Source organism: Rhagoletis zephyria, unplaced genomic scaffold, assembly GCF_001687245.7.
Source record: "Rhagoletis zephyria isolate East Lansing unplaced genomic scaffold, Rhagoletis_zephyria_1.1 Rzeph_scaffold_00727, whole genome shotgun sequence".
Lineage (NCBI taxonomy): Eukaryota > Metazoa > Arthropoda > Insecta > Diptera > Tephritidae > Rhagoletis > Rhagoletis zephyria.
Genome location: NW_016157811.1, coordinates 31504 through 56739, shown reverse-complemented (window position 1 = coordinate 56739; position 25236 = coordinate 31504). Strand labels below are relative to the sequence as shown.

Here is a 25236-nt window from a genome sequence, read left to right as displayed (position 1 = left end):
GCCCCTGATGATGCTGGAAATTTCAGCGAAACGTTGGGCAACGAAGGTGGAATAAGTGTTTTATTTGCACCATTAAATAATAGATCACACCAGCCTACAAGTGTACCAAGAAAGAACTTTTATTTGGAAAATTGCTAATAAAGCAAAATTAAAAAAAAAAAAGTTTACCATATCTATACAAAATATAGTTGCATTGCAAATTCTTATACACACAAATTAATCATAAATGATTTGCTTTCTATTTTGCAGACTCTGGCTGTCTTGAATCCCATGCGCGCCACAGATCAAACCATACTACAGGATACTGATATGGCCGGACCATTGGTCTTTTGCCTGGCTCTAGGTGGCTTTCTACTCTTGGTATGTATGAGTGTTGATGGGCAGCAATTTGTTTGCCTCCATGTTGGTTTTCGCATGGCATAATTACAATAATCTGTTATTGGCTCCATATGGATGCTGAAGTATCGTGCCGCATTGCAAATGAATTAATAACTACAAACATTGGAACATTATGCAAACACAACAATACATATTACGAATTGCAAACATTTAAATATTTGCATGAAGTTTTTAATTGAAATACTTTTCTCTGTTCTTTTCTTTCCGGTGGCAACACGTTCGATGCTTTGGATGCTCTATGACCACAACAACAACGAATAAATGAATGATCGAATGGACCACCACAACAACAACAACAACCACAATAATAATGATGATGATATCTACCACACCTGCAACAACCAACTAACCAACCAAACAACCGAACAATGAACCATTCTCTATCACCATTGTCCTGGCGCTGTTTGCTCACTCATCACACGACAACCAACCAACAAAACCAATCTCCTGTTTCGCCGTGTCATGCCTTGTGTGTCTATCATTGTGGTAAATGTGTACGGTGTTGTAACGCTGATGGTGTTGTCTGACGTTGGTTATGTTGGCTGATTCCACATTCCACAGAGCGGCAAAGTAACATTTTCGTACATTTATGGCATTGGTGTGATGGGCTGTATCGCCTTCTATTGTCTGCTATCGCTGATGGCAACACAGGCGCAAGTAACATTCGGTGCTGTGGTCTCCGTGCTTGGCTATTGCTTGTTACCCATGGTTATGCTGTCCGGCATTAATGTTTTAATCACCATACAGTGAGTATACACACATTTACATAAGCATACCTATGCACTGTTGCATGCACATCTAGAATTGCATACATACATACCTACATACATAGTAGTACTCGTACTATCTGTACCAGCACACGTGCATGCATCTACTGGAGTCATATTCCGTGTTTCAATTCGCCTCTACGCTGAAATACAATGCAATAGTTTTTATAATTTTTATCGTTTTCATCAGCGCACTTTTCCCATTTTATATATTGTAATTGTTATAGTTGCAGTTTTTTGTTTTGTATTCGTATACATTTTCATTTGTTTACCAATGCTGATTGGCGATGGTCGGCAAAACAATTTAAAAACAAAAAAGTAGCCAACAACAAGAATAAATATAATACAAATGCGGCATACAATTTGTTCGGAGCGGCATAAACAGAAAATGCAATACTTCTTCATCAACTTCCGGCGTTAATTGAAAATTTTTATGGCATAAAAATATGTATGTATATGCGAAAACGTGTAAACATACATAAACTCCTGATTATATGAAGTCACGTACAAGTACTTATGTATGTACATATATAAAAACTGCACAAGTTTTTAAACCAAGTTTTTTTTCCTAAACGATTTAGTTCCTTTCAACTAGAGGGACTTCAAATTAGTAATATTTTAGATTAGGTCGCAACATCGTTCTAAAATCATATATCTTAAAATTTTGGTGAAATTTTAGTTTTTTTCATTGACAATCTGTAATGCTAGAACACTTTAAACCCGCTAACTATCGTTTATAATAAACTTCTGGAAATGAAGGTCAAAAGGCCCATAATAAAAGGAGGTAAATGGTTAAGCCTTTTTTGCAAACAAATTGCTCGCTAAATTCTATTACTTATGGATCCTTGAAGACAACAATTTGATGTATACATTGTTTCTAAATTTACACATACGGTCATAAAAATATTACCACAAATTTAGATGAAAGCATAACGCACTGAAGTTTAGTAGTAAAATATTTCAAGCTGGTTTCTTCCAAAGTGGCCAAACAGAACAGCAATGGAAGGTGTTATAGGCCTATCCCACTACCTGGAGTGAAAAATTTAAAGCATTGTAACTATGTAGTACATATCGCTAGCTTAAAGTGAAAAGTTGCTAAGTCTACTTCTTATGTAAACTCATATTCTGATATAGGAAGCAAGAGAAATCAAAGATACATCATTTCGAAAAGGATTGAGGTACTTAAATGCTCTACGAAAATACTACTGCCCGAATTTTACTATAGCTATTGACATCAATTATAGTATATACATACATATCGACGGCTGAGTGGAAGATCGACCTATCTCGGCTGCCGGTTCGAAAAACGCCCTAGGAGCTTATTCTCCGCCCACTCTCGAGAGGGGGAGCAGTGAACTTCTTCACGTCAAAACGGGGCAGTAGAGTTGCTGAAGGGGTCTTCAGTCGCGAGCTTTGCATCAGTACTAAGTTCAGGCTTCCGGACTGGGACAGTGCGTTTCAGGCGGAAGAGTTAGGGGGATGAGAATTTATTCTGATAGCCCTCTAATTTGGTTAAGGAATGTCTGCTCTCTCTTTCAGTTGCGCCGGAATACTTCTGTATTAGACTCATTTTGGTTCCGGATTACAGCGACATAGCGATGAACTGTATGGCTGAAGAATTGGCTAGGAATGGTACTATTGAAACGTTATCGCTGGATAAAGAGCTCTTGAGTAGAAGTTCCTAGCCGAGGGTAGGCTGGGGCGGTCGGCGGCACTCCCCACACTTACTAAGCCACAGCTCTCAATTTTGGTGGAGGTTTTAACGGGTCACGGTCCAATTGGTATTCACGTAGTAAGGCTGAACATATTATCTGATTTCGTATGTCGCAGTTGCTGGAAGATGACGAGGTGGAATCACCTCAACGCTACTTTCTTAGGTGCCTAGCGTTTGAGAGGCTAAGGTTGAAGTACTTTAGCTTTCACATCCTCAATAGCCATATCAGAGGTGGCATATATTTGCATACGGGTTACTCAAAATTCACGGGTAACTGCTGCTCCAAAAATTTCAAAAAAGTCACGGTGACAGACTTTGACAAAGGAACAGTCTCAATGATCTTTTGGTAGTACGATTGCGCCTTTTACAATAGCTGCTACGAACTGTGACTGTGATAAAGTAGCAGTCGCAATTACAGCAGCGGTCAAAATAATAGTAGCAAAATTCAAAGTGATATAGTTTGAAACTCCTGTTTATCTTCTTTTAATAATTTTAATTTTAAATATATATCGATCTATAACAGAAACGACAGAAATAAAAATTTCAAAAATTACACGAAAAGGAATCAAACTAAAAAAAATTTTCGTGAAAATTTCAAACCTTTTATTCAGAATGTTTAGAAAATTTGGAGTGTGCAGTTTTGTAGCCCATACAATTTAAGTATAATAAAGTGCAAGTTTAAAGTCACTAAAAAGTGCGGTTGATGTATTAGTTTTTTTTTTGTTCAGGGTGTTCAGCATTTCCTTCCATCCAACGTACATATGTATGAACAAAATCTATTTTTATATAGAAGAAAATACGCAACACCCCCGACAAAAAAAAAATTCTGAAAATCAACGGTAATTTTTAGTGACTTGAAACTTGCACTTTATCATACTAAAATTGAATGGGCTACAAAACTGAATTCGAAAATTTCCTAAACTTTCTGAATAAAAAGTTTTAAATTTTGATGACAATTATTTGAAGTTTTATTAATTTTTGTGCAATTTCTGTGCTTTCTGTTATAGATCGAACTATATTTTAAATGAAAATTATTACAAATTAATAAATAAGGATTTGTAATTAATATCATTTTGAATTTTGCTACTATTATTATGACCGCTGTTGTACGTATCGAGAAACTGGGACCAGTGATGTCAACCTCAAGGAATTTTCCTTATGATGACAGCTTATTTAAGACTAAAATCTGACCATTGTCGTTTGATATTAGAATTTAACACCACTTAGAACGAGTGTGCTTGACCAAAATAAGCGATGAAAATAGTAAGTGATGCCAAATAAATCAATAATGCCCTTAGTTGATTTCTTACGGTTTGGCAAACTAACCTAAAAGAGCGATACGTAGTATATTGTTATGCATATTTGGCATATTTGTATTTAGTCTGCGCTATCAGACCTTAAATAAAAGTTCTCAAATAAAAAAAAAAAAAAATGTACATACATAGTACATATGAATGTATGTATGTATGAAAGAATTAAAAAAAAAATTGGTTCAAAAATAAAAACCCCCTCACTTATTGGCTGCCAATTAAAAAACGTTCTAGTAATATTTCGCTGGAAATTTCTCCAATCAATTTTTCGTAGTGATGGAGATTGTGTACGATATACGATTGGGCGCCAGATAGTCTCAGCGCGTTTAAATTTCAACAGACACGTTTAATTGATACACAAGCGACCGCGGCCAACTTGGGCGAGGGCCGTTCGCCATGTGTAATTTTTTCTATCTCAAATGTTCTGCATGCCACTTTTTTACATCCGTTGGCTTATTGAAACGAACTCCCTGACTTGTTGGCCAGCTAGCTACTTGCTACTAGTGCTGCTGTTGTTGGCGACCAGAATGTGCCTCTGGTGTATGTCAATAAAATACAGCATATTCCATGAGATTTGGCGCGCGCACTACTCTGTGTTGCGTAATTTAGCCATACTCGTACTTTCCAATTCGCCTCCTGGTGTGGACACACTTCCAAATACACATTGAGAAGTTCTGTCTATTACTCTGTATTTTTTTTCGCTGAGCATCGGGGTTTTTTAACACCATTATTTTTTGTACTCGCTGCCTTTTTTTATTTTTGTTATTTGTATGTTTTTGCAATTTTATTTACTCCTAGAATTTTCCAACGTAAAGGCAATCGCAAACACCGCCAACACTGCTACCGATTAACAAAAAAAAAAACGCATTTGCGCATGTTGTCAAGCATTTGGCCGAGCTTCTCCTCCAATTTCCAGTGCCTACAAACCATAGATTATGTTTTATGAGGAACGTTTTCATGGCAAAAGTATACTCGGAGGTTCGATATTGTCTGCTGACGGGCTACTGTATTAAGATAAAAATCTTTTTGAATGTTGATTAGACCAGGAGTCGAACCCTAGACCCTACTGGGTGGCAGTGCGCACCTATAGCCACTAGACCACGGCGGCCATCAATACGGACACCAATAGCATCAAAGTTTTACGCTAACACATTCACTTCGGTGCTGGCTTCGTTTTTTACTATTTTCTTTTTATGACTATAATAAACGCACCAATCCGAGTACATATATTCTACGTTCTACAAGTGCACCACTCTCTGCTCGTTTAGTTAGTATCTAGCAGTGGTATCTATAGCTGATGTTGGCTATATTCACTGCATTACACTCTGAATGCTCATCATTTTTTGGTACATTCATATGAAAAAGTCGGCAAAGTTTTTTTCTGACTAGGTTTTTTTTCGGTATGGTCGCTTGTTTCCTTTTCAATTTTAGTTTTCTCGTTCACTTCGCGTTAATTTAGAGTGAAACGCTTTAATTACTCACACGCGTTCGCAAAAATTTCAAAGCCAACAGACAGTAGGAGATTGGCTTGAGTGTTGTTGAAAGTTTTTTTGAGTATAATTTAGGGGGAAAAGCGGCTTAGATAAATTGACGTTTTAAATTGTATCATAGATTTGGTGTACATAACGGGTGATTTTTTTGAGGTTAGGATTTTCATGCATTAGTATTTGACAGATCACGTGGGATTTCAGACATGGTGTCAAAGAGAAAGATGCTCAGTATGCTTTGACATTTCNTTTTTTTAAAAAAAAAGTTATCAAGCTCTTAAAAAATCACCCGTTAGTTATTGAAGAGTGAAATTCTTTTGAAAAATTATTGCAGTTCATCATATTTTTCATTAAATGCGGCCCGGGGCCTATTTCATAAAGTGACTGTGACAATTTTGTCACGACAGGCATCTTCCGTATAGTCAGTGACAATTCGATAGTTTGGTAGGTGCTTTGTTTCATAAGAACCTTTGTCAACCCGGTTTCAGTTCCATTAAGAAATGACAAAATTGTCGTTCTCGGGTGTTAAAATTGTCGTTTACAAAATTGTCGCTAGTCATATGAAATTTATATCTAATTCATATATATAATAATTGCATTTGCATTATTTTAGTTTTTACAAATATTCAAATCATTGAAAATTATTAAAATGCGCGCATTTATAATATGAAAAAATTTACGAAATTCTCCTGTGAAAACTTTCCGACGGAGCTATTTAGTTCTGTCGCTATTATCGCGGCAATTTTGTGACAATTGTCGACAATTTTCCTGTATTGTCACTGTCGCTTTCCAAAAATTGTCACAGTTGCTTACAGGCATCTATGAAACAGGAAAAATGCCGCCGACAATTCTGGCTCGGAAATTTTTCGGAAAAATCTACAATTGTCGCACCTGTCACTTTTTTGAAATTGGCTCCTGGTATATGCTGGGTGTAAACACATCTATACTATGTAGAGCGTTAAAGCTTGACATCAAGCCTTAACTGCAGTTTATGACAATTGGAAAAACGAGATATCACTCGAACGGGGTAATTGGTCATATTAAGTACAAGTAAACGAAAGTATGAAAGCAAAAAGTAAGAATAACAAATTTTAATCAGTATTGTTAGAGCACTTTTGAATATGCAGTAAAAAACGGGAAAGCCGTCATCAAAAAAAAAAAAAATATATCAAAATTCAAAAATTAATTTTTTGCTAAAACTTGCACTTTGTCAGACTATTTAAAATTGTATGGGCTATAAAATTGGATACCCACAAATGCTCTGATCAAAAAGTTTAAAATTTTGATGAAAATTGTTGAATTTTCCTGAATTTTGTATAAAGTTTGAAACTTGGATTTATATGGTTTTCGTTAAAGCTTGAACGATGTTTTCGTATAAAACTAACAAAAAAAGACTAGCTTCTGAATATTTAAAAAAATCAACACATGGTCCCTTGTTTGAGTGGAAGTTTGCGAGTGCGTGAGTATGTTTGTTGCTCTTTCCCGTTGAAAAAGCTCGATGTATTTGAATACAATTTGACGTTTAGATAGGTTATAACCTGGATTAACAAATATAATATTTTGAAGAGAGTTGCCAACTTTTTCGAAAATCAAAATCAATTAACTAAAATAAAGCAAACAAAATAATATAATAGTGCATTTGTCAAATCAAATGGGTTCCGAAACGATTTATTTCAAGGGTTTAGCCCCCTGTTAAAAAGTTAAAACCGATTAATTAATAAGCTAAATAAAGTATCACAATAGTGTGTCCGTCAAACGAGTTTGTTTTTCAAGAATATTTGAAAACTCGAACTAAGTTAAATTATACCGAAGTTATGAGCATGAAATACTAAATGTGAGGGTGAATCGAAACAGTTTTAAGAAATCCGTAGTTTGAACAATAAAAATATGTTTGAGGTGTTTTAGGTGGTCACCGGTTTAAAAAGTAGAATTCAAATTATTGAAGGGAAACTTCTTAATCGAGCTCGGAGACGTTTGCTTTGAATATTTAACGCCATGGTGAAGGTTATATGGCGGGAGCAGAAAACGAACGACTGCATTAAGAGCCACTGGAGTCGGGGAAAGGATACAGAAGAAGATAAAGATAAAAATGAACACGAAGATGAAGATAGGGATAAAAATAAAATGTTTTAAAATCAATTTTAGGCCAGTATACATTGACCATTATTATCTATGACCTTTTGCCAATTTTCGGGTAGCTTCACAATTCCATTGGTGTAGAACTTCTGTGGTTTATCGGCGAAAAACCTGGCCAAGTGATCTTTAGCGGCTCTTCGGTCGCCAAATTTTTTTATAATCAAGACAGTTCTGCAGAGACCGAAAGAAATGGAAGAGGAACGGGATATACGTTGGATGCATTGAAACATTCTCAACCGAACCATCAAACCTGGAACTGGCATGATGGACCTCAACTCCTTTTCTATTCGTCAGTTCTGGTGGCTATTTCTTAATTGCTTTTTATTTATTTGTTGTTCTGTTTTCAACCGGTCAAATTGTGCATAGCAGAGGACCGGATTGATAGTTTTGCCACGTTGTAGCAGTTCATAATGAACAATTCCCGTCCAATCCCACCAAACATTCAACATAGCCTTGCTTGCCGGCAATCAAGGCTCTGATGTCCATTTTTCTTCAGTTGTTTCACTCATTTTTAAATCAATATAAGTTTTTTCACGAGCGATGAATTACAGAACAGTCTCCACTAAAAAATGTAGCCTCGTCAGTTTGACGCAATTGACTTGGTGTTGCCGGATGTATGGGCATAAATAACACATAGTGACGAAAATCCGCAGAAACTTTTCTATTACCAATTATTAAAGACGATTTTCTACCGAATGGAAGATGGAGCTATTCCAGAAAATGTCAAATAAGAACGTTCTGTTAGGTAGGGGGGCCATCAAAAACATGTTCGTGTTTTTTTTGTACAGATTTCAAAGCATTTTGAAAGATCATATCAAAAATTCCATATTTTTTTGCTTTCGGTGGCATAGCCCCACCAGCCCGTCCTACCGTCGACTTGCATATATTAGGCTTACGTTAATGAACACTGGGAGTTTTGATCGGTTTTCTTAGTTAAAACTTCAAATTGGCCGGCCAGACATAATTGTTTGAAGTTCTGCGCTTTCCGAAATTATTTGTCCATTTTCAATACCAGCTATTGGATACATCGCATTATGTCTAGAAACAGATGCAAATCGAAGTTGCGGATAGTTTTAAAGTTGCGCTAATATTATACATACATATTAATGTCGTACCAATTTTTACGTAAATACAAAACTTTTTAACATTTCGAATTTTTGTACATACTAACTACTTACATAAATAGATATATTTAGCTTTAAAACACTCATTATCGTTTTCTTCTTCTTTTAGGGGTACATTGGGACTTATTATTGCTGGTGTGGCGATAATGTGGTGTGCCATGTCTGCTTCGAAACTGTTCGTGACGGCCTACTCGATGGACCATCAACAAGTACTGATTGCGTATCCATGCGCGCTTTTGTATGGAGTTTTTGCGTTGATTACAATATTTTAAATACAAAAGCATTCAGTAAAGCATAATAGTGGTCAAGAAAAAATTATAAAACTATGATAATAATAATAATGGCGATACAGATAAATAACGAAATGGTAAAAAAAAAAGATTTTTAAAATTTATGCTTTTATTAAAATATGTATGTGTGTGCATCTATTAATTATGTATTTTTTGAATTGATATTTTATAATAAATTACTAAAATTTTTATGCACATCCGTATACATAAATAATCGTACATGTTTACTGATAAATGTAAAGCATTGAAAGCGAATGGTGAAGGGAAAATATTGAATACCAGGAAATGGATGAATTAACAGGGTGACAATATACAGGAGTAGGCGCTCGAAATGTTACCAATAAAAAAAGCAAAAATTTTGTCTATTTAGTTTTCTTTTTTATATTTAAAAACATCAGTTCAACATAAAAACAAGTCAAATTTAAGAAAAGTAAAAAATAATGTGGTCTTGTGAGATTTTGTATAGAGCAGGGCGTAAAGGTACATCAAAAAAGGCTTGAGTACTAGTTACTCATAAAAATCGATGTGTAAACATATGCGCATGTAATCTCAATTTTGTTAATCGCCCTGTTTACACAGGCAAATTTCAGATTATTAGCCGTTAAATTTGTTGTGTTTGCTATTCGCACAATTCAAGGAAAAGTTAATTTTCTTCTCTGTGCCACCGTGATCACTTGTTTCTGCTATACATATTAAGTAATTTAAATATACTTTAACTTACTAATTTATTTAAAATACTTTTACAAAACGCTTTTCCTTGCTAGCGTCCATTTTGCTTTACTTTTACATTCGACATTTCTCCTCTTCTTCGCAAATATGATCGATAAAACTAGGTTGGACACCGAAAAGTTATGAGTTTAATCTGAGATTATTTTACAATTATAATTTTTATACCCGAGCGCACTTGTGCACAAGGGTATTATAACTTTGTGTTAAGCGGTGACTGTCTGTCCGGCCGTCCGTCCGTCCGTCCGTCCGTCTGTGCACACGATAACTCGAGTAAAAATTGAGATATCTTAACGAAACTTGGTTCGTGAACTTCTTTTGGGCGTAGGACGGATGGTATTGAAAATGGGCGAAATCGGACAATAACCACGCCTACCTCCCATATAACGGTAATTTTAAGAAATACGAAAACTGCGATATTTTAGTAACTACTGAAGATAATTCACTCAAAATTGATACTTACAATGAGTTTCAGACGGAAAACATGAATATTATAAATTTTTGGAAAATGGGCGTAGCCACGCCCACTTATGGTTACATGTGTATATCTTGGTAACCGCTACACCAATTTCTTCCAAACTTGGCACAGTTGTTGGTCCTGGTACAGCATACCAACTGGCCGAAAATTTCTAAAATCGGACAATAACCACGCCCACATCCCATATAACGGTAATTTCGAGAAATACAAAATCTTCGATAAATCAGTAAATATTGAAGCTAATTTATCCAAAATTGATGATTGCAACAATTCTTTACCAAGAAATACGTTTATGACAAAATTTTGGAAAATGGGCGTAGCACCGCCCACTTGTGATCACATATATGTATCTCGCTAACCGTTCTAGCAATTTGTACCAAGCTCGGTATGGTTATTGTGCTTGCCACATAAAAGCAAACCGTTGAAAATTGTTGAAATCGGACTAAAATTGAGGCCGCTTTTCATATAACGGTAAATTTCAGATATGCTTGAAATTTCAATATTTCGAAATTTAAGGACGCTAATTTACTTAAAATGTATACACCCCGGCTTATCATGTAGCGGTAGCTTTCGGAAAGGTGGAAAACATATATTTAATACTTGCGCCGGGTATTTAATGTTCGGCTCCGCCTGAACTTAGACTTTCTTACTTGTTTAAGGCTAATCTCTTTTTCTAATTACAAATCAGGGAGTTAAGCTCGAAAATGAGGATAACCTACTTATATGCAAACCTATTATTAGGCGATTCAGTTACATACACATGTAGGTTAGGTTAGAATTTAAACATTAGTTTCATTAGTATGTACGGGCGACGCACATAGAGTATTTGTGTAATAAAACTGGTTAAAAGTCAGATTTATTAACTTTTATAAAAGTGTCTTTAAACATAAATATTATTTCTCAAGCTATTTATATAACCGCTTCTGCGGCCGCTGTGGGGTAGTGGTAAGCAGTGCGCGCTTCCACTTCGCAGGGCCTGGGTTCAAGCTCTGGTCGAAGCAACATCGCAAAAATATTGAAAAAAAGGTTTTTTCTTAACAGCGGTCGCCCCTCGGCAGGCAATGGCAAACCTTCGAGTGTATTACTGCCATGAAAAACAGCTTCTCATAAAAATACAATCACCGTTCGGAGTCGGCGTAAAACTGTAGGTCCCTCCCAGGGAAGCCAACTCGTGGGGAATTCTCCGATTTGCGGGGAATTTCAGTTTGCGTCGGGAATCGGGGAATGGACCGTTTTTTGTGGGGACTTCCAGTTTACATTGGGTAGCAAGGGGTTGAACTCTTTTTTTTTGTGAGGAATTAGGTGTAAACCATTTTTTCTTTTTTCCTTCACTAATTTCAAATTGATTTAGAAAAAAATAAAAAGAATTTCCTTTGGAGCATTTGCTTTCATATAACGAATAAACACAATTTATTTTATATGGAAGAAAGCCGCACACCTTCGGCAAAAAAAAAAACTAGGTACTAGAATAGAGTGTGCTACAAAACTGCATACTCAACATTTTTCTAGAAAATCTAATTAAAATGCTTGACATTTTTACGAAAGTTTGTTGATTTTTTTAGAATATTGCACAAAGTTTTAAACATGGATTTGAACGATTATTGCTTAAGAATGAACTATATTTTTATAAAAATAACTCAAATTAAATAACAAAAAAAAAAAATGAAAATTTGTCAAAATATGGGGCGCCTAAATTTTTTTCGACCGGTGTATGTATGTATGTAAATATTATAGGTATATTCTTTATTTTTTTGTTAGCAAACTTATATATCAAAATACATTTTTTTTGTAATTTACGAAATTTCGGGCAAAATCGGGGAATTCTCTTTTATTTATATATTTGGCACATTTTCGCACTATTTCTTTATCTTTTAAATTTATTTTTGTTGTACGTTTTGTAAATAATTATTTGTGATGATATACATATGTTTTAGAGTCCGACGGATTAACAGGCTAGTATCGACCAACAGAATCGGTATCGGCATTGGCCGATTCTTAGCCGATTCTTTATACCATGATAAAAATATAACAAGGTAAAACCATTGAGAGGCAGTCTGACGTTTGCCAACAATATAATTTTGAAATCAAAACTCAAACTCACACACACATTCTCATTTTCAATCTCAAACAACAACAATTGTGAACAATTTAATGTTTTTATTTTCAATTTTATATGATTTTAAAATGTTGGCAAACGTCAGAAAAAAATCATTGCCGACGAAATGAGAGAATGAATTTACCTTGTAATGTTTTTATCATGCTTTATACTTTTTCGGCAAATTTAAAAAAATTTCGTCAAAATTTGAAACTGTTTCATCAGCTTTTTTAGATTTTTTTTGAATACGCAGTTTTTTAAATTTTAGTATAATAAAGTTCAAGTTTGATGTAGCTAGGTAAGTGTTGATTTTTGAAAATTTTTTGTTCACGCATTTTCTTCCGAACAAAATATGTTCGAAATTTTTTTGTATGGAGAAAATCTGCAGCACCATCCACCAAAAAAATTCCAAAAATCAATAGTAAGTCCCGGTTACTTTTAATTTGCACTTCATTAAAATGAAATTGAATGGGCTACAAAATCGCATAATCAGAATGTTTAAAGAAAAAGGTCGTAATTTTTAACAACATTAGTTTTGTTAGATAACGAGCTACACTTTCATAAAAAAAAGAAACATTTAATAACCGAAAGGGAAATAGCCAAAGAATGCTAAAATGTCGTTACTGTAAGATTTATTGCGATTATTATTGAATTAATCGCTGAATTCCAAAATCCATCGGGTTCTTTTCACTGGATTGTTAAATTGTTTATGCTACAAAAATACTTTTATCTTTAAAACACTACAGTTACTGTTCATTAACAAATTGTATTCAATACAACACCTTTATAGTCAGCAGAAGCTGCATATTTTTACTACTATTCTTTTAATATTGAATAAGAAAAAGACTAATGCTGGATTTCCACTGGCATTAAATGGTAAAAATGACAAATGACAAAGTCGAGCATAAAAAAATAATTGTGTCACTACATTAAGAAAATAGTCATTAGTTCATTTCCACATGGCATTTTTTTAAATGGCATACATTTTTTGTAATTTCAATGCCTAGTGGAAATTCGGCATAAGGACCAAAGTATTGCAATGATATGTATGCATAGGCGATATACTACTTTTATTACATATTTATGTATGTACATAAATAAGTGAATGAATTTAGTTTTTTTTAAAGGAATCGGCATCGGCATCGGCCGATTAATCGGCATCGGCCAAAAATTGGGAGTCGGTCGGACTATAATATGTACGCATATTGCGTTTTAGCAGTCCTGCCTTTAGATTAAAGGCGGAATATCGACAGTAATAAACTAAAAGGAATATAGGACATCCAATTGTTTTATTTAACCTAGGCCTAGGGCTCAAAAACAATCAAAGATACTTTTTCTTTTGAAAACTTATTGTACCCAGTCTGCAATTTATTAGCAACAATTTTATATCAAACCTATATTTTGCTTTGAATTAACATTTAACATTTAAGTTCGTAGGGCAGGTACGAGTGTGTATGAATGTGCATATGTTTGTATGTATTTGCACCGTATATACTATTTGTTAAATGGTTTCGTGGCTCGTTTCAATTACTTGGTTCATCCAATTTTTTCGTTTTCATTCTTTGATTTCTCCTTTTGTAATTCGTTCAATTGGAAATACTGGTTAATTGAGTTTTTGCTGCAGTATTTTCGGCTGCTTCTGTTTTTTTAGATTTATTTTAAGGAATGAATGTAAGTTATGTTTGTTGTTGGTTTTATTTCTTCCTAGCATCGTTTGTTGGCAATTTTATTTCAACTGAATTTCGTCCTGTTTCGGCATGGAATGTATGTATTAGGGATGCCAAAATTTGCGCGGAAAATTGTAACCCCGGGATTTCGGGATTTTTTTTTTTTTGTAATCCCGGTATATTCACATTGAGACGTAACTTTTATGAATATGAGCAAAAATTCAATAGCCGAGAGCATTTAAAAATACCATGAAATAAAACTAACATTTTTTAAATTGTATTTAAGAAACCATGTGATTGAGGAACGCATACGTCCACAAATAACAATGTTAATACGAGGTAATTTTGAAATTGATAATTAATGAAACATTAACATTAAACAAAAATATACAAAAACAAATTCTCTAAACATGTTTATTCTACTCCATAAAGAAATTGCGAATGGCGAATTTTTTGCAATTTTTTCGCATTTTACTCGAAATTTTGAGGGCGAACGAGTCAAACGGATCTCACTTTTGGATTCAGCGGGTCGAAATACATGTTGGTATTGTTGGTATGTTGGCTTTTAGGCTGAACTGTCAAAAGGTAGTCATAAGCCTCAAAAACTCCGTGATCCCGGGATTGGCATCCCTACCGCATACATAATATAAATGTATGTATGTATGTTATGTGCATTCGGTATGGTCTTTAAACACGGAATATCTGCCAAATTTATGTACATCAATTTCTTATTCACAATATGTAATCGATAAAATAGCTTTTTTTTGTACTGGAAAGGCAGGGCGATTGGTCTATTTCAATATTACCAGAGAAAGATGTGTAGCTTAGCTTTTCTTTGAACTTCTTTGTATTTATATAAATGACGCTCTTAAATACTCGCAAATAGGCGAAGTCCGTAATTCAATTCTCTCTTTTTTTGAGCAATTTAATGATCCTCAGCTCAACAAATCACTCTTCACATTCTTACTCAGGGCAAATAATCATGTTTTCCCACATCTTCCCGCAAGCGTACATATGTATGTAGATTTTCAAGGAATAAGCAACCTTTGTTAAAGCGGCTGGGCAATTTTAGTAAGTATATAGTTTTAAGCCTTTTCACTTGAACATTAAACATAATCCTTTCTGACTTTTTAGTTCATGTAACTAAAGACTTCGCTTGAATAGAATACAAATGATTTTGAATTAAATAAAATGACCGTGATGTTCAAAGTCATTTTACACAGCCGCATTAGTCTCACTGGGACACTCGCAGGCCCAACGAGAGGGGGAGGGGGCATCGGGGACTCCATCCCATCTTCCAATTCCCAGAGCAATATAAGCTGTGGTAGTATTTGATGTGGGAGCCCATACTGTGTAGTTGACACTATCAAAGCCAAAGCAGAAGCAACAAATCCATAAAATGGAAAGATGCTCCTATTGTCCCAGAAAAAGATATAAAAAAACAGAATATTGAGCCAAAAAGACGTACATTTTTTCCAAAATTTTCTTTTCGATGCAGAAATGTTCCTAGAGCATCTAAATGCATTTCTGCATCAGAAAAAAATTTTTGAAAAATTTTCGCTGACCCCTCTTTGGCGGTTAGGGCTCGATATGTTGTCTGTGGGACACGCTATTCAAGTGAAGCGTGGTGTACATAAATATGTAGAGTTTAATTAGGCAATCTGCAGTAGTCCGCACTAGGGTGATTGATTCGGTTTTTCCAAAACTGGTTTCAACCGTTATTTTTTATTCTTTGAATATTTTTAGGCGGACTTTTGAAATCGTGATTTTTCAAATACCGAGTACACCGGATTGTTACAAAAGAATAAACCGGCTTTATAACTAGTTTATTTATATACCAGAATCTAAAAACTATAAGCAAGTTCAGGAAGAGGTAAGGGTTTGAGCCGCATAAAGAGGGATGTTCGATGAGCTGATGTGAGTGGGCATGTCGTCACCCTGCAGGAAAACCGCGGACTAGTGAATCAAATTTCTAGTTCCGCACTAGATCTTTATCACCAAAAACGAACCAGTCCGATAATAAATAGATTCCCACCATTTCGAAATCAGCGAAATGTGGTTCTTATAAACAACTGTTTTATTTAAGTTTTTCCATTAGAAATCTATATCTAAGGTGACGAATTTAGAACTGGTTCGGAACTATCGAAGAAGAGATGCAGCGGCTTGTTTACTTTACCTAGAAACATATGTGTTTGGCGGCTTTTTCGTTCAAATACGCTTCCATTCCGCACTTCGCAGATGCTTTTTCATAGCTTGGTAATACAAAACCAAAATTTGTGTTAACATTTTAACATCTTAAGAACCAAAAAGATTGAAAAATAATAAATGATAATCTTTTCTTTCGTCTGTCGATTTTAGAACTGGTTCGGAACTATAGAATTTAGAAATAGTTCAGAACTATCGACAAAGAGATGCAGCGGGGGGCAATTGACACTTCCTAGGACATTGCCATGTTAAATTCGCTAGTTGCTTGCAGGCAAAAGAGATTAATCGCGAACCAGTACTGGGTCTAAATGTACTAAAAGCGCGCCAGTTCAGAACAAGAGATCTTCCCCAAAGGGCAGGGCAAGACAACAATTTAACCTCCTTGTGTTGACTCGAGCTCTTCGTTTGCGATCGGTTTCGTTGGTCTCCGTTGATGGAATTCAAGGCGTGAGAGTTGACGAAGGTGTTCATTGATTCCCGGAGAGTGTGGTGTGTCTATAGTACACAGTGGTCTTGAAGCAACCATAGCTATGACTAAAATGCCAACCAAAACGGCTTACATAACTGTCTTTGTACATAATCATAGATCAAAATTTCGTTNGCTATATTTATAAAGTCAGTCTGGTTCAGCGAATTGTGTATTCTCATTCCCAAGGCAGTCGGTTCTACATGCTCGAGCTTTTTCTCCCAACAAAGGGATGTCTTAGGGACTCAATCTTTTTAAGATGGGTGGACTCCATTAAGTGTACATTTTTCACTTATTTTTCCTATTTCACTCCTAATCCAAAATACTTATTTTGTCTTATAGATTTCCAAATTAAAGTTATACCTATTTTTAGCATTCAAATAATAATTTGCATAAAACCGGTTTATCCGGGTGAACCGGGTTTTTTCAAATTGTCATATTTTAAATGCGGTTTTTGAAAAAATGCGAATAATCGAATAACCGAGTACACACCTACATATGTATATGTGTGGTCTTATTTATATTTACGCTCTCGCTGCACTTTGCAATCAACAGAAAAAGTGCATTGATAACCGGGTTGCACAGTACTGTGACAGCAGAAGCTAAAACTCCACGCAAATCCAGTTTTCAGTTAGTTGAGCATCAATGATGGGTGTGACTACTAGGTAAACGCTAAAACAAATTTGCTAACATTAAATAAAAGCAACTTGAAGATAAAAGATAAGTAAATTAATAACTTGAATAGACTAATTTTCATTAACGGTATATGTAAGTTAAAAATATACCCGATCGTTCAGTGGATAGAATCCAAAAGCAATGTCGAATGCAGATCTACACCGCGAGCGTCAAACGGCAACAATTTCAAGTGAAGACTTTGCAGAGTGGTGGGCGGGCGGTCGCGTTGCATTGCGTGAGCGTAGAGCTTTGGAGAAGTTATTTTTAGACAACGATGGTTTCGCAGATCCCCAGCACATAGCGCTGATGTCGCACAAAGAACTTTATGAGTATACAATTGCGAAAGCCTGCAAATTTTTGAACCAACTGCGCGCTTGGCACGCAACTAAAGCTGAGGCCAATGACACAACAAATACTAAGCAGAGTGCAATTGCCGAATTGTATGATTTCCGTATGCTGTTATCAGGTCCACTAGGTACAGCGCTATTTCAACAAAGCTTTCCGCTGCGTTTGCATTTCTCAATGTTTCTGCCAGCATTATTAGGGCAGAGCACGAAAGAACAGCAGCGTGAGTGGTTAGAACGCGCTTGGCGCATGGATGGTATTATTGGTACATACGCGCAGACAGAATTGGGACATGGCACTTTCATACGCGGCCTGGAGACGCGCGCCGACTACAATGGGCAGAGTGAGGAGTTCATCTTGAATACGCCAACTCTTACTGCCTATAAATGGTGGCCTGGTGGTTTGGGACACGCTGCCAATATGGTGATCATTATGGCACAGTTGTATATTAAGGGGAAACATTATGGTTTACATCCGTTTCTAGTGCGTATACGCAATGCTGAAACACACCTGCCGGAGCCAGGTGTAGACGTGGGTGAAATTGGACCGAAGATGAGTTTGAATGGTGTAAACAATGGATTTCTCGGCCTCAAAGATGTACGAATACCTCGCAGGCAAATGTTGATGAAAAATGCACAAGTTTTACCGAACGGTCGCTTTGTGAAGGGCCCAGAACCATTGCTTACCTATGGCACCATGGTATTTGTGCGTGTAATAATCATAAGGGACGTCTCATTCGGGTTACTGCAGGCGGCTACCATTGCTACTAGGTGAGTGCAATTAAGATTTTATAAACATCATGGAATCTTACCGTTAAAGTAGTATTATATTTAGTTTTGTAGGTGCGAAGCTATCAATCGAAAAAAAAAATCGTTACCAACAAAGTCTATTGACAATATTGATAGTTTGGTCTTAAAATTTGTAAAAATCAGATAGATTTAATTAGGATTTAACCAGAGATCTTGCATGAGGACATTTGCTACCCGTATATTTTTGGAGGCTCTAAGTTTGCTAGTTCCTGGTTCCTAATCCACTCCCTTTGTTTCCATAGCTAATTTCCTAAGCCTGTTTTTTTCTTAGCATTTCTATACAATCCTAATGCATTAAATTACGAAATTTGTGTTCTACTGCCCGATCGTGGTAAGGTGCGAGTATAATTTTGTGGTTAATGAGCAAGGAAATACCGCAGCAGCAGCTTCTTAAACGTCGTGTACAAGGTCTTATCTAGCGTAGTGTATTCATGGCTGAAGACCACCGGCAACGAACTGATTGGGCTTTAAAAATGTGGCTTTATTCTTCTTATTTGACATTACAATCGTTTGTCGGTTTCGGCCGATACCAAAAACTTCGCCAATTGATCCCTTGCGAATTGGCGTCAGCTGTCTATCCCAAGTGCAGACAGGTCAAACGTTGCGTGGACCAATATTGCGAGGTTTTTTTTGTTTTTTTTTCGCTGGAATCTATTGTTGAGAGGGGTGGTTTCTCAACCAAATGCACGTTTATATAGCGAGCTACTTTCTTCAAGACAGACGCCTGCTTTCAGCGGCACCGTATTGCGAATAGACGCTGCAGACTTCAGAGAGCCCTTAAACTGAATAAGTCGGAGTGGCCCTCCGAAGCTTCCTTTCTTTTTGCTATGACCCACGGATCCCCTCGGTTTGGTTACCGCATCTCGCATATTCTTTAACGTAGCTATTTAGTCCTATGACCTTAATACAAAATGCCTAATTTTCAACCTCTCTCGCTATGAGGTATGCGGCTTGGTGGTAGCTTTTTAGCGTTTAAGACGCGTCCTTGGAAAAGTCTGGAGCTTTATGAAATCATAATCAAGCCAATTACGTTGACGACATTCGTGTCTGGTGAAACTGATTACAGAGTGTTACAAAAGTTAAGCAGCTCGAACACGTGTTAAGGACTGCCCCACTGAAGGCATTTTCGACCATCATTACTCTAGCACTTCAAGTCTTTATAAATTTTCACGCTGCTATTAGCAGTCTTTAGTTCCATCGACTTGTAAAAAATGTTCGGTGTATCGCGGTGCAGGTATTAATGAATGAGAGAGTGGCAGCACTTGAGACAAAAGCTCAATTGGCGTATTCACGGATGGGTCCAAGTTGGAAGATAGAGTTAGAGGGTATATGTTCTTTCAACAACTCTGTTGGATGGGCGAAGGTGGGAGTGCTATAACTGGTTATGGACCGAGGAATATGTGGTTGGCCCTCTCTGGCCAAATGGTGAGATGTGTCATTACCGGGTTCTACCGATTGACCTGGCACCAGAGTACTTAACATTTTGCCATTATAAATAATTGGTAAACAATTGGCGGTGTCCGCCGTTTCTACGCTGATGGCTTAAAATTAAAGAACAAGGCACAGTTGGGACTGGGAAACTATGGTAGCGTCTTTAAATATAATAAGTGGCTGCAATACAGCAATACTGTGGCTGCAATGCATGTCACAACATCTTCATCTACTCAGGCAATCTACCGCACTCAAACTACTTGAGTCGGTCACTTGCAATTAAAACCCTCAGCGGACTGCCGTGGATTCCAAGAAGGGGGATTGGTCTCCACTTGATATGGCTACCAGGGCTCAGGAATATACCAGGGAACAATAAGACGGACGAACTTGGGCCTGCCGTCCCTTATATACAAGCTGTGTTCGGAGTGAAACGAGAAAGGTATTCTCATGCTGGGCAGAAGGGACTAGGGTAACAGGCCATGTTATCATGGCAGAAAGGTTGGGGGTTCCGCATAATGATTTCTGCAAAATTTGAGAACAGCTAGAAACCTTGCTGCAGTTGTTATGCGAATGTCCCACACTCTGTAGAAGAAGAAAGTTCATGGGTTCATGGGAAAATGCAAAGAGTTCCAAATTTGTTTCCTTTAAGTCTGTAAAAATTTAGATTTGTGTAAATATTCTGATCTGTTTTTTTTTTTTTTGAATTAGAAAAGACACGATATCGAAATTAAATAACTTTTTTCACATGATATTTTTGTCTTTTTCTCTATATTGTAGATATTCAGCTGTGCGTCGGCAGAGCCCTATTGCACCCGATCAACCAGAGCCGCAAATATTGGATCATACGACTCAACAGGCAAAATTGTTTCCGCAAATTGCAAATGGTATCTTTTTCCGTATTGCGGCCGATGTAGTTTGGCATATGTATCAGAGTGTAATGAAGGAATTGGAAGCCGGAAATCGCCGCAACCTGCCCGAGTTGCATGCCTTATCTTGCTGCTTGAAGGCAGTCTGTTCAGCCGAGGCCGAGAGAGGCGTTGAAAGTTTGCGCAAATCTTGCGGTGGCCATGGCTATTTAAGCTCATCAAACTTGCCACAAATATATGGTCTCACCACTGCCGCTTGCACATATGAGGGTGAGAACACAGTGCTACTGCTACAAACTGCGCGTTTTCTCGTCAAACAATACGCGGAAGGACTGAAGCGTAAAGTTTTACCACACAGCGTCACTTATCTGCGTAACGCAGCACGTCCAAAGTGGGACAAGGTTGTCGAGCTAAAAACGCTGGTGCGTCTACTGGAATTAGCGGCTACGGAGCATATTCGAAACACCTTCGAGTACTTACGAAAGCAGCGGAAAATAGCGAAGTCTGAGCAAGTGGCTGCCAATAAGACTGGCATACGCTTAACGCAGGCAGCAACGCTACATGGACGCGCCTTTCTAGCGCGCATTGCATTTGAAGAGGTCGAGAAGTTTTGCAAGGAATTGAAACCCTCTTTGGCAGCTGTGCTAAAGCAATTGGTGGAGTTGTTTGTTTTGGAGTTTTGCTTGACGAGTTTAAGTGATATTTTATTGGCATTTCAGCTTAATGCGCGGCAAGTAGATGAAATGCGGACACGTTATGAACGTTTGTTAGCGGACATCCGGCCTAATGCTGTTGCGGTCGTGGATGGTTTTGATTTTAATGATCGCGTTTTGGGATCCACGCTGGGTTGCTACGATGGACGTGTGTATGAACGTTTGATGGAGGAGGCGCGTAAGAGCACCTTGAACCAGGAGGCGGTCAATAAAACATTTGAAACGCATCTAAAACCGCTGATGCAGGGCAAGCTGTGAACATTTAATTCTTATAGAAACAGTTAAATTGTTTAGAGACAAGCGTTATTTGAAAATGGATTTAATGGGTGGTGACCGTATTCAAAATATATTTTTTTATTGTTTTTCACATTTTATCGTCTTAACTACATAAATTGTTATTTGGTACATTTTATTTGTTTTATTGAATTAAAGAAGAAGAACATCAAATGAAAGATGCATATGAGAAAATGTTTTTAAATATTTCGCCTACAGATTAAACTTAGGCTTTCTGTATCCTAAGATGATGATCGGATCGGGATATGGGGCTTACGTTTAACCTCGTTGCCTGATCGTACTCAGCAAATTGTCGATAAGCTCCTAAAATATATTGCTCTAATGTCATCCAGATCATCAAATAGGTATGCAACAGTTCAGAACTTTTGCTCACCGTCTTGCTAGTTTTGGGAAATGGCCGAGAAGGTGTTGGCTGGTTTCCCCGCTATCCTTGTCCGGGTAACTTCTGCAATACGCGCAATCTAGCTGCATGTAATCCAATAAGACAATGTCTGTCACTGTGGCGAAGTCTTATATTTAACTACTTCGGGTAAAGATCACCAACTTTTCTGTCGCGTTTTGATCCATCTGTGCAAAGTTTTCACACCAGCAGTAAATGTACATGTATGTTTCCCAAGGTACCAAAAAGTCAGTGGTATAGCAAATATAGCTTATAGAGCTTGATGATTTTATTAGTAAACTTTGTATGATTATTTAGAAAATAGCTCACAAAATTGTTCGGTTTTAGCTGTCCAAATGAAGGAGGTTTTGTAAACCCCTTATCTGAGCCGATATTTGTTATTTTCACTTTAAGCTTTCTATGGAGCCTCTAGCTGCACAAATGGGGGAATTACAGCGAAAATCTCATATCTGGACAATCAGTTGTATGGGAGAGATATTTTATACAGGTTCGATTTTCCCGGTTTCGACAAATGATTTAATACATTACAAAAATACACCCGCTCACAAAATTTCCGTCGAAATCGGAGGGACAAGATTGCATTCAAATCGACAGACAGACGGACATGGCTAAATCGACTCATCTCGACGTTTCGATCATTTTGGTATACATCTTGATGTGTCTATCTATCGAACGGCAGTATATCGACGGCTGAATGGAAGATCGTAGGAAATGTTTTTAACAGCGCCTTATTTCAGAATTCGGTTGAAGAACGCCTTGGTAGAACGTCTTTGTTAGACATCGTCCATGTTTCTGCGCCATACAAAAGGACAAATCTGTCCTCATGCCCAAATTTTTAGAACGTGATTTTCGTTCGTAGATAGAGAGCTCTGCTTTTCAATTGCCTACCGAGCTCAAAGTAGCACCTGTTGGCCAGAGTTATTCTTCACTTTATCTATACCACCACTTCTTCCGCAGCGGTACAAAAAGATTCGGAAATGGATTCTTACTGCTAATTTATATCCGATCGATGAAGATTTCCTTGCGAAATTTCTCGGCTGTCTGCTGTGACTGCAGCTTCTCGGCGTCGAACATTCGCCGCGTCGCCTGGCGCACGTTCTTCATGCCACAGAGGCACATGTGGACTTTGGCTGCAACAAGGTAGTGATCCGATGTTGACTCGTCGGATAGAACGCACATAAAGCGTGAAACGTATCTTTACCACAACATGACTATTTGGTTCTTCGTTCTTTGATCAGGGGACACCCAAATGGCTGAATGGATGTTTCGAAGGCGGTGTCTGATACTACTAACAACCATGTTCCGTGCAGCGGCAAAGTCGATCAGCCTCTCTACGTTGATGGAGGTGTTGTCATGAAGGCTGAATTTTACGACTGTTGGAACAAAAATGCCTTCCACACACCACAGTCGCGGAGCGTGTGCACAAATGACGCTTAAGTTGTTGAATTAAGCTTTGATGCGTATCGTGGCGATTCGTTCGATGGGAGTGAACCTGGAGACGTGGTGTCGTGGTCTCCGCCCAACCACAACTTCTACACCAAATTTATCCGCCCTCTCATGTAAGCTGTAGCAGATGTCACGGGCTGCATGCCCATCCATCGCATTTCCTGGATTGTAGTAAAGTCAGTCTTAGATATTTCGAGGACATCCAGCAAAAGGATAGATGCACTTTCCCTATAGAGGCTCCGGACATTCCAAGTACATATTCGTAAATCATAGTCCTTATTTCGTGAGCGATGGTCGTCAAGTTTTGGGAGGTAGTAATCCAAGGTCCTTCTGGTCTTTTCAATGGAAGGCGTTTTACGTGGCGGGCCAGGCACAACCATTACTAGGATGAGTGGCTTTTCAACCGGATACACTCTTGCTGTAAGACAGACGCCTGCTTGCAGCCTTATTTACTGGTGAACAGGCGCTGCAGACTCCAGTGAGCCCTTAAACCAAATAAGTCGGAGTGGCCTTACCAGAGCTCCCTCTCTTTCTGCCAAGGCTCCACTCGGGTTGGTTACCGCATCTCGCACAGGACTTGCTTACGTTTCCCAGAGTGCGAGAACGCAAGTGTCGGGATTGATTGCAGTGCAACTGTAACTGCATACCCAGAAGAACGGCTATACCACATTGCCCTCCTGAAGAACTTTCAGGCTTGTTTTATGTTCTTGAGCGTATGTATGTATTCCGAAACTTGGAGTGGTGTATAAAACAAACTTTAAACTATTTATAACTTTTCTGTTTTAAATTACCTTCATAGTATGTGTTAAAAATCGATTAAAATATAATTTTTTTGTGTTGCACAAACTGGCATACAAACATCCATCGCCTCTTTGCCTGTTAAACTGTTCTTTATTTAGAAACTTGTAAACAAAAAAAATAAAAATCGTTGCGTAATTCGTTTGAGCGAACAATGCTTTTTGCGCTTTTATGCAAATAACCGTAATAATAAAATTTTTAAAATTTCGCCTGCTAATTGCAGCGTGTAAAAAGCAACTTTCAGTGAGTGTACATTTCGTTTCCCTGGTCATTAAAAAGCGCACCCGTGCACCAACCCGTCGCGTCCTTTCTTTATTTCCGCCTCGTTCAGCTGACCAAATTTTTTCTTTCCAACACCTAGTCGTTAATCAAAACAGTCAGTGCCGTCGGCGGCGCGCGTACCCACTTCTTCGCTCTACCAAATGCGTTGTTCGAGTATTTGCGTAATTAATAAAGACTCGTTAGTGCGTTGGCATATTTTAAATTTTTATTTTTGGTTGTAAATGTAAAATTTGTAATTTTGTTATATTTCGCTGTGTTTTTTTTTCTTTCGGTTAATTATTATGCAAAAAGTGATGATGGTGGCGCTGCAGCT

General features: G+C 37.3%; 2 protein-coding genes across 3 annotated transcripts in view; both read left to right on the top strand.

The window, feature by feature from the left end:
* Positions 1 to 9212, top strand: part of Yip1d1 (Yip1 domain-containing 1) — a 32900-nt gene extending 23688 nt beyond the window's left edge. For both annotated transcript variants that reach the window (XM_017613859.1, XM_017613860.1), the window contains exons 5-7: positions 250 to 360; positions 961 to 1145; positions 9047 to 9212. In XM_017613859.1, coding sequence (XP_017469348.1) covers positions 250 to 360; positions 961 to 1145; positions 9047 to 9209 — 459 coding nt within the window. In that variant the 3' untranslated portion in view covers positions 9210 to 9212. The remainder of the gene's footprint in view (positions 1 to 249; positions 361 to 960; positions 1146 to 9046) is intronic.
* LOC108361270 (probable peroxisomal acyl-coenzyme A oxidase 1) lies at positions 8885 to 22099 on the top strand. The gene is made up of 3 exons (XM_017613857.1): positions 8885 to 8891; positions 17638 to 18654; positions 20902 to 22099. Exons 2-3 carry the CDS (start codon positions 17681 to 17683, stop codon positions 21959 to 21961), a joined length of 2034 nt encoding a protein of 677 aa, XP_017469346.1. The 5' UTR covers positions 8885 to 8891; positions 17638 to 17680; the 3' UTR covers positions 21962 to 22099.
* Positions 22100 to 25236: the final 3137 nt, after the last annotated feature.

Bases quoted from the DNA above. Each gene is read 5' to 3' on its own strand.
- LOC108361270 (XM_017613857.1), top strand. From the start codon at position 17,681: ATGTCGAATGCAGATCTACACCGCGAGCGTCAAACGGCAACAATTTCA. The intron at 18,655-20,901 runs GTGAGTGCAATT...TCTATATTGTAG, and splicing joins GCGGCTACCATTGCTACTAG to ATATTCAGCTGTGCGTCGGC.